Here is a 10,701-nt window from a genome sequence, read left to right as displayed (position 1 = left end):
GTGATGCAACAAGTTGATAAAATATTTAGTACACAAAAATAAAAATTATAATCAACCTTATTCAAAGTGATGAAATAAAAATAAAGTAGCTACAGCAATTGAAGTATAACACTACAGAAATTTTTCTTACATTTCCCTTTTGGGAAAAATATATCAAAAGTGTTTCTTATTAACAACGAATTTATAAATCAGAGAAAAATTTTCACAATCGACCTTTCCTAGTCTGAAGCTTTTACACAATCGTTTGGCACCAGAGGGCATTAACATATCTACCAACTTACTACATCATTTTTATAGTTTTTAGAATATTGTGGCGACGCAGAAGTTTTTAAAAAATAATTCGACCTCGAATTTCTCGCCATCTATAACGTTACTTTCCTGCATAGTGAACCAGTTTTTCTACATTCTGTAATAAAAAACTGACATACAGATGGGATAATACCGCACTAACTTTAACCAAATGCTTCATGATAAAAGTTAAAAGGCATTAAATTTTTTTAATATATATTCACCCCGTAGAGTGCAGCAACACACCGATTGGTTTTCGAACTGATGTAGTTATATACAGTTTTTAATCCTACTGTTTTTATCATTATACTGCGTTTTTGTTTTTTTAATCAGCAGCGAGTTAGTAGATACATTTTGTTTTCCAAATATGTGCGCAAATACGTTTGTATTTTATACAAATCTTCAAAATTATAATCTAGATGTACATGAATGATCTAGATTTTAATTGTCATTATAACAGCACTTTTCTTTGTACTTTTGCCATTGAGATTCTGCTCTAAAACTAATTGCTGAGTAGGAATAGACAATTCAGAAAGTAAAATTAGTGAAACATAACAATATAGACAACAATGATATACATATTTTCTTGTAAATAACTGTATTAGAGAGGTTTAAATTTCTTTCAAGATCCTATCTTCAGAGATTATCTATATCATTTCAAATATAGATTATCTCTGATGATAAATATATTGGTTTTGGTTAATATAAAATGTGAAACAAATGTCCACTAACATATGCAATATGATCTTAAATGTTTAATAGTCAATGAAAAAGTAATGAGTGTCGTTGGCAGGGGGAAAGTAGTATATGCCTCCCAATAATTAGAGGTCTTTATAAGTTTCCCTCAATATTTCAGACAAATAAAGAAAATTTTCATGAATTATCATCAATTTGAATTCGCCAAAGTTGAAGACAAGAAAGAGATAAAAATAAGTAATCTTTTAGCAGATATGAGAAATATTATTTTTTATCAGGGTGCGTAGCCAAATTATTCAACAAAAAATAAGCACCTTTTAAGCCCTCAAAAGATATTTTTAAGCACTTTAAAAAAGTATCATAATTGGGTAGGGTTGGAAAGTTTTTGACAATTGACGGTTTTATGTAGTTTCAACCATCATGTCAAAAAAAAAAAAAACTTTTGCCATTGTATTTGACATTTGTTAAAAATCATGAAGTTTTGTCTTATTAATTACGGATTAGCTACGGTCTGACAATACGCCGAAATAGATTGGGGTTGAATGAATCGTAAAAACGTTGAATAGAAAAATGTGAACAGCGTCTTTTTGCATAATTCGCAGCTGAAATCAACACGGTAAAGGAAAAATCTCATTTTGAAAAAGGGAAAATTAAGCAATTTTTAAAAACACTCGATGAAAAAAGCACCTTTAAGGGCTTTTGAAAATCGAAAATAAGCATTTTTTAAAAACGCTACGCACCCTGTCTTATATGTGAAATTTAGAGAACTATTACGGATGTGGATTTTAATTTCATCCTCCTGAAAAATTCGATGCCTGCAACATCCATGAAAAAAGTTTTACTTTTAAGATCAACCAAAGCTTAATTTACCCAATAAAAAGTTAACATTATTAATAATACAGATTTTTAAATATTTATTTAATTAGACTCGCATCTTCACTTATTTTCTATTTCATAGTCATTTAACTATTGGCAGCATCAGTAGACTAAAAATAAAACATCTGAAATTTTTAGTTTAATAATTTTTTTTTAATCTTTCCTTTCTTTCGATTTCATCACTTTCTGCTTACATCTAAAAGACTTACAGAAACATATTTTCAGAATATTAGTGCATGAGCTGAATTGTGAGTTCTTATTAACTATCAACATAAAATTGAATCACATAATTCTTTTATGCTCTAATGAAGTATATAAGATTGTCAACTTATTAATACTTAGTTGAGTTTAATGTAAATATAATACTAAAAGTGATATATTATTTTCTTCATAATTATTTGTGAATTGTGAAAAAAGTTAAATTCGATGATATCTGTATACAATAATGGTAATGTCTCTCATTGTTAGTTATTAATTACTTTTTACAAATACAAGAGATGAAAATAGATTGAAACATTTAATTTCGCAAATGTTATATGATAGATACAATAATATGCATTAAATATTTTAAAGGTGTAACAAAGTGAAATTTTGAAATCAATTTTCTTTTTGTCATTATGAGATTCTTAATACACTTTATTAAAATAGCTTAGGTACACCTAAGGCTATTTTAACAAGAAACAGCTTTTAGAAGCTAATCATATATAAAACACATTAACTTTTAAAAAATAATATTTTATGCAAGTTAATAGTTCAAAGGAAAAATATAACAGTTTTATAAACATTGCTCATAAAACTATCTTGAAAAGCTTTGAAAGGCACAAAAGCTTGAGAAAACACTGAACTTTTATAAAAAGTTAGAAAGTATGAATATATTTGAAATAAAATTATCTGTTTAGTAACATTACAAAGAATACAGTAAGCCAAAAAATTATACATTCATTCTAAAAGTTAAGAAACAGCTTATTAAAAAGATTAATGAAAATACTTTATATTGCACATTTTTTGATAAAATTTAAATCTTATTTTAAGACTTTTTTTTAACCATGAAACATAATCACATAAAGACATAAGTTCTTACAATAAATCACAATTAAACATATAAAAAACAAACAAAATTTTTTTCAAAATACTGAACTACAATTTAGTGTTGACATGGTTTTCAAATAACATAAAAAGATTCTTAAATAATATTTTTAATAAATGCAAAGAATCTTATTTCATAATTTTTAAATATAAATGAAGTATTAAAAAATTTATTTCTAAATATAGAAACAAACATTTAGTATCTGCCTTTGAGGATGAAGTAACTGAAAATTGAAATTATACGGTGAAATGAAGGTAACATTTAGGATTATTTATAAGTGAAGTTAAATGTTGAGTTTAATGGCATAAGAACTAGCTTCGTCAACACTGCAACAAGTTTAAATTATATGAATATGAGTTTTATATTAGTACATATGCATGTCATTTGAAAAATAAATTACATATTTTGAATTTATTATTATTTCTAGTTAGTTTTTAATGCTTTAAATATATTAGTATTTTGAGTAACTTTTGATTTTATCTAGTATACAGTTTTTTTTTTAAATTAATTTTTGTGTTCAATTAAAAGGATATCCAAATCTGTTTTATTAAACATATATATTTGTAAGCATTCTCTATTGGTATATGTATATATATATTTATCTATGTGAAAACTGACAAATGAATTATTGATACAAGATATACTTGATGTACATTTAATTTATACACCTCTTTATACATTTGTAATGTTTTGAAATATTTCTTATACATTTCTAAATATTTCTATCTAAATTTTACACCTCTTCATTATATTTGTGGCGTCTCAAAATAAATATTTATCTATGAACTTAGAGCATTTTTTTTTTCAATATGACTTATTTTTAAACTAAAAACACATCCAAATCTGCTTATCATAGGCAAATATGATTTTAATCTTTACTTAAAATGTTATTTGCAATGTAGATGATAAATGTGAAAAGAAAAAACATTGGATCATTTTTTCCAAGTTTCAAGAATACTTTATCACTCATTCATAAAATATCTATAAATGATTGTATTTCATGGTTTTATACAATTAAATTTCTTTTTTGTATTCAAAATAAAATAAATATATACACACAAAATGAAAAATGACAAAGGTTGAATCTTTTTTTAGAAATATTTCCACATTGTTTTGCTAAAGTGTTACAACTCAGGAACTCTTTTAGTTCTATTCTTCTGATCATGGAACTAAAATATGTACATGTATTTTATACAGTCTCGAGTATTTTTGTTTACAAAACAAACTATTTTAAAAAGTTTTATAGAATTTCATCACATCTTAAATAAAAACATAAAAATGTTATTTTCCTCCAACTTTGAATATGGATTCTAGGTTGCTTTTACAGTCACTAAATCCAGCTTTTGTCACTGCACCAGGCAGTCCTGGAATATTACTTATTGTGCAACATTATCACTTATTATATTTTATTGCAAATATATTATATATAATATATATATGTACAAAGTTACTTTTGGACTTCATCATCCAGCATGGCATCTAGTTGGTCTGATAGATTCGCTAACATATTTTCTATATCATCAATAACATCTCCTGGAGATATTGCTTCTGGTGTCCTGGAAAATATTTAAATTGGAAATAATTTAACAACATTAAATCTCAACACAGTAAATTTTAGTTGCCAGATTTAAAACTTTAATTACTTCAATACTTCTAAATTGAAAATTAATTTAAGACATTTTTAACATTTGATATTTATTATTTGATCGATTAATTACGTACAATTTTAAAATAAATCAATATTATAAATTTGTAAACAAATTTAAATGTAACATTTTTCATCCAAAATAGATAAAAAATAATTAATATTAAGTCAGTTCTATAATCATTACATTCATGCCATATTCAATTTTAATTGTCCTTTTTCATGCTTGCATAGAATTGCACCCTCAACAGAATATCATTTACACATCGAAAAACATGCTTTTAATTTAAAAAGAAGAAAAAATTATAAATATAAAGAAAATACTTTGATCAAAAATTTGGAGAATTAAATTAATAAAAATAGACAACAAATAATTATTTTAATCTCATTTGTGATTATTAGTTTTTAAAGTGTTAACAAATATCAAGTTTGTTTTATAATCATTATATACATGTCATATTCAATTTTAAACCTCAAAGTATTGAATCCTTCTGCATGTTAGTACAGAATAACACCCTCAATACACTTTACTTACATCCACATAAAAAAACAGGGAGAAAAGCCTGTTTGTAATGCAAGAAAACAGCAAGAAAATATAAAAATGTTTGGATCTAAAATCCTAAGGTTTAATTTATTCAGATTTGATAGATTAATATTAATTATAACTTAAGTATTTTATAATTATTACTTACATGTCGTACTCGTGCTCATTATTTGACCGAGAGTTTTCAGAAGGACCTTTGGCTTTTTGAGCTTTGGAGGCTAAAATAAATAGTAAAATTATAACAATATATAAATCGAAAATAATTTTGGTTCTTTTATCATAAAAAATGCTACTTAACAAATTTATATTAAAATATCCAAGATTGATTCATTAATTTCTTTTACAAATCTGTTAAAGTAAGGTTTGTTGTCATATAAAATAAGCCAGTTTTGCTAATATGAAATAACGTTTTTTAGTGGATAATATGATAGTTTATAACTGTTGTAAATCTGTAAAAATTACTCATTACTGTCAAGTTTAGTTTTGTTCACGTCTAGTAAGCATCTTTAATGTTATTTATAAATATGGTGCAAAATGTAAAAATGACACAGTTTTGTGAAAATAAAAAGCATTTGTAATCTATTTTTTAATATTTAAAAAATTACTTCCATGTTGCATTGCTTGCGCTTGTAAAAAATATGGGAAATTTGAGACTAATTTATTGATTTTAATGATTCTTTCTGAACTATCGATTTTTTAAAAAGTTTAATCGCTATTCAAATATTTTAACTGTATGTCCATTTTAAAATTCAACAAACAGTAAACAGTTCTGCACAGGTAATAATCTAATTACGATATTTAAATATATTTCCACTTGATAATTGTTACGAAATTATACACACAAAAATAAGTATAAATAAAAAAAACTAGGCCACATAATAAGGAAAAATAATTGCTGCCCTCTTTCAACAAAAATGAAAATAATTATACAGTAAACAGTTCTGCTTAGATAACAATCTAATTATGCTGCTTAAATATATTTCCACTTGATAAATGTTAGAAATTTTACACATAAAAATAAGAAATAAATAAAAAAGTAAGCTATATGATAAGGGAAAATAATTGCTGCCTCTTTCAACAAAAATGAAAATAATTATCAGTAAACAGTTCTGTTTAGATAATAATCTAATTACGCAAGTTAAATATATTTCCACTTGATAGTTGTTTGAAATTTTATACATAAAAGTAAGTAATAAATAAAAAAAAAATAAGCTATATGATAAGGTAAAATAACTGCTGCCCTCTTTCAACAAAAATGAAAATATATAAATAATTTCTAAATACTTTTGAATCACAAAAATCATGAAATATAACACGAGACGAAAAAAAAGGAAATAAAATATTTCTTTACTCAACTAATTTTTTCAGAAACAATGACATTTAATTTTTAAAGATTTTATTTCATATCAAAAAGTTTGGGTTGGTAAATTTATCAATCATCTAACTAACCTCTTTCTATAGGGAGAGCCGGATATGGTTTGATGGCTTTTTGCTTGATAGTACCTACAGCTTCATTTGCAAAGGGCAAAGCAGTGGAGTCAACACTGGAAGACGATTCCGCAGAGTCTTTCCTTCTTTGCCTGAACAAAGGATTGTTGAACAGTTCATCACCAGATTCTTTTTCAGGTGCATCTTTGCTAGATTTGTCATCCAACGCTGAAGGCAATGGTAAAGGTGGTGGTGGAAAGTCTTCAACACTCTGAGAATTACTTTCCAGGGAGGATTTGATTTTTGCTGGATTGATGCGTAGCCTGGCAACAGCAGACTCTCTAGGAGGTTCTGCAGGAGGTTTATCTCCCTTGGCAGAATTGCTCCGCTTAGGTACGGGTGGCGGAGCTCTCCTAAGGGTTGCGCTTCTGGGAACTGTGGAAGGTCCATGTCTAGGAGAACCATCTAAGCTAGACCAGCCATCTAAAGTTCGACTTTGATTATTGATGAGAGATTTGAATTCACTGTCAGGTATGTCCATAATTGCTTCAGCAATTTCTTCTCGTGTTTTGGCAGTGAGTTTGGCCATGGGCCTCAGCTTTACTAGACCTTTTGGCCTGTTTAAAGTAGCTGTTCCCTCACATTCATAATCATAGTCTTGATCAAGGTCAGTGACATGCCAATCTTTGGTTGGATTTCTCGAAGTTTCTGCTAATGTTGGCTGCTGCACAACTGTTGCACAAGATGATGAAGTTGGAGCTACACTATTATTGGTAGTAGGTACATTTTCAGGATTAAGGCTTTCTAGCGATTTACCTCTTGTAGGTGAAAGTACCTGTAAAAATAATTGAATTAACTCTAGTATGGATAACAACAACTATTATAAGCATATCTGCCACATACAAAGCTGGCCTTAAGCAAGACTGCATTGCCACTTGACTTCTATTGGGTCCCGCATAAATAAATAAACTGTATATAGTCTCATACTATAACATTCATTTTTATATACTCTTTACGCAGGTTTGACATGTAAAAAAAATAAAAGAAATGTCTCTTAGCTGACTTCATAACTGATTTATTTATTTAATTTGCTACATAACTCAATTTATTCATTGCTCATTTAACAACTTTCTTTGTTAAGAATATCAACAAAAACATAGTTACAACATTGAGTGTGAATTTGACTGAAATAGGTTTTTAAAAATCAGTATCAAACTGTACATGACAGGGTTCATAACAAAATCAATTTTTCTACAGTAAATATAAAAACTTAGAAGTTTATTTGCTACATAGTTCACTATGGACATAATTATGCAAAATATACATCAGTTTCACTGTTAGAAATAGTAGATCAAAAACTTGGTCGACTATGGGACTAAAATGTACACACTAAGTAAAATATGCAACTTAAATTATCAAATTAAAAAAGATTTTCTACAATAACCATATCTATGTTGTTTAAATAAATAACCATGTAGGACTTACAATCAATAACTCATTATTTATTATTTGAAATTAAATTACTGTGCACACTAAAATTATTATCAGCATGTGCATTATAAATTTTTATATTACATTATAAACCTGTAACACACGTTTTATTGAAAGAATTTTAATATACATTTCATTGAAATAGAGCAAGTCATGACAATCGAAATGACATGAATTAGCGATATGTAAAATTTAATAGGTACCTATAAAAAAATACTATGAGTCAAGTGATGCAATTCTAAGTGCATGTTTACAAATTACTCAGTCAGTTTAGTTTAAAAATAAGTCTACACTTACTGGATTTAGAGCACCATTGCGATGTTGCACAGCATTTATATTTTGACTTGAATTTTGAGTACCAGGGACACTTTGTGTGCTATCATAAAGAGTTTGGTTACTCTGTGCACTACTTTGAGCAGCTAAGACATCCTGAGTTGTCTGGTAAGTTGAAGAGTTGTGTGTTGAAATAGAGTTTTGTACAGAATTAATAAGAGGAGCTGTGGTATTCTGTACAGAGTTGTAAGCAACTGTTATGTTTGGTGCAGAACTATAAACTGTAGCTACATTCTGAGCGGAATTATGAACAGCTTGCAAGAAAAGACTGTCCTCCCGTAATGGTGACTGTTGAAAAGTTTTCATTTCCGGGATGGACTCAGTGGACGGTGAACTCTTTGGACGCTGAGTTGCTATTGCTATTTCTTGAGTTGGATAGTGCAATGGTTGTACATTATCTAGAAAAAAAAAATTTTTTTTAACAAAATTTTAAAATATTTTAGATGGTACTCACTTTCAGTACGTTGGAAATCAAAATGTAAAGTAAGGCCAAAAGCATCTAAAGTTTCTCTGATAAACTCTAGTTTCTGATTGAACAATATGAGAATAATAATTTTGAAAAATATTTTATTGAATAATGTTTATTGAATATTGAATAATATGAGAAGAAACCAGTTAATTTGTAGAATGCTAAAACAAATACTGAAAGGATTCAGCAGCAAATGAAATTTAAACATGAATGAAAATAAAAAATAGTGCAATTTTTAAATGATAAAGATGTTAAAATTCTTCCTTAGAATAACAATCTTATTTTTTTAAGTATGTAATAAAATAGAAAATTCAAAAAGAAATTTAAATCGACTTTTGAAGCTTTAAGTCACAAATATCACCAATTTTTTTAATTGTGTACAAGAAGGAATTCTAATCGAAAAAATATTTTTTATAACACATGCACACAAAAAAGTTCCTAAAAGTTGGTTTAGCAATTTCAACTGCAACACATTTTTGTATTTATTCACTAAATGGGCAAATCTAACACTAAGTCATGCATGTGATAAATAAAAATAATTATTTAGTTAAAATTTTTTAATATTTTAGTAAGTTTAGTTAGATAATTTTTTAGTTAGTTTTATCTGTGCTTGGAATATCTTTGTACCAAATTTAAATAGATTTAAATAACATTTTGTAATAAAAAACCTTAAAGTTATATAACAAATTATGATATTTGATTATCCAGCATATGACATCAATATGCCCAAATGCAAAAAAAGTATAACAAATATTTTACATTTATTATTGTAACTGTTTCAGCTAGATTTGTTATTCAACAAAAAGTGAATATAATTGATTTGTTTTATTAAGGGTAAATAGTAAATTATAATTTTTCGACATTCGTACTACAAAATATCATTTCCAATCAATATACACTACCCTGTTTAGCACTTAATATGAATAATAAAAACTTACTAAGGGTAGAAGGGCGAGGAAATGTTGAAGACCCAATGATAGAACTATCTATTCGATTGTTAGAAATTGGTTGAGGACACAAATTGGGCTTACGACCATGATTTATGTCTTCTATCCTTTTGATTGCGAGCAAAATCTTCTTTTGGTGCCCTGAAACATAGAAACAACCATAAGATTTAATTTTCAAGAGAAAAGCACTGAAAAAAGAGTGCAAAATGTTACCATTAATTGAATGAATAGTCAAATGATGAATGCATTTGAAGTTTTTGAATACTTTTTTAATTAAAGTTATTTCAGAGCATTAAAATTTTAGGTAATAAAATATACAGTAATGTTCAAATGATTTTATCAAACTCAGAAATTTAAATATTTTTCTTGAAACTATTCAGAGAATCAATTATAAATCAATAACTCTTAAAAAGGATTTTTTTTTATATTTATGTCATTTGTGGATGTCTCTAATAGTTTTCAATGCATTATGCACCATAAAACTATGCAACCAAACAAGTAATTAAGTAGAAAAAATTGTTAAAAGAAATAAAATTTTTTACAGTCTTATGTGAATACACTCTTTTAATATGTCTGCATTTTTCAAGTACTAAATAAAAGGATTAAAATTTTTAGTATTTAGTTAAGAAACCATTTTAATATTATTAATTCATTAAAATACTTTTGATTTGCTTGCTGTTTTATGGGATAACATATTAAATTTTGTGAATATAACCAATTAAAATTGTAATTTAAAATTTATCACTATATAAAAATTCATTAAAAAATTTTAGGTAAAATTAAAAAAACAAAATGCTTACGTAATTAATAACACAAAAAGTGAAAAAATTTTAAAGATTCAAGAAATTAAAAGAAAAAAAATTTAAGTATATGATGCAAATCAGTACTACCCTGATA

General features: G+C 26.6%; 1 protein-coding gene across 1 annotated transcript in view; it reads right to left on the bottom strand.

Annotated features, from left to right (window-relative positions):
- Positions 1 to 3,332: 3,332 nt before the first annotated feature.
- LOC107452725 (caskin-1) overlaps positions 3,333 to 10,701 on the bottom strand; it is a 133,676-nt gene continuing 126,307 nt past the window's right edge. The window contains exons 10-14 of the mRNA XM_043057155.2: positions 9,796 to 9,945; positions 8,353 to 8,786; positions 6,586 to 7,399; positions 5,285 to 5,354; positions 3,333 to 4,503 (exon numbers count right to left, since the gene is read on the bottom strand). Coding sequence (XP_042913089.1) covers positions 4,395 to 4,503; positions 5,285 to 5,354; positions 6,586 to 7,399; positions 8,353 to 8,786; positions 9,796 to 9,945 — 1,577 coding nt within the window. The 3' untranslated portion in view covers positions 3,333 to 4,394. The remainder of the gene's footprint in view (positions 4,504 to 5,284; positions 5,355 to 6,585; positions 7,400 to 8,352; positions 8,787 to 9,795; positions 9,946 to 10,701) is intronic.

The sequence above is a fragment of the Parasteatoda tepidariorum genome, chromosome 2, assembly GCF_043381705.1.
Source record: "Parasteatoda tepidariorum isolate YZ-2023 chromosome 2, CAS_Ptep_4.0, whole genome shotgun sequence".
NCBI classification, from domain to species: Eukaryota; Metazoa; Arthropoda; class Arachnida; order Araneae; family Theridiidae; genus Parasteatoda; species Parasteatoda tepidariorum.
This window is presented reverse-complemented; position numbering and strand designations above follow the sequence as displayed.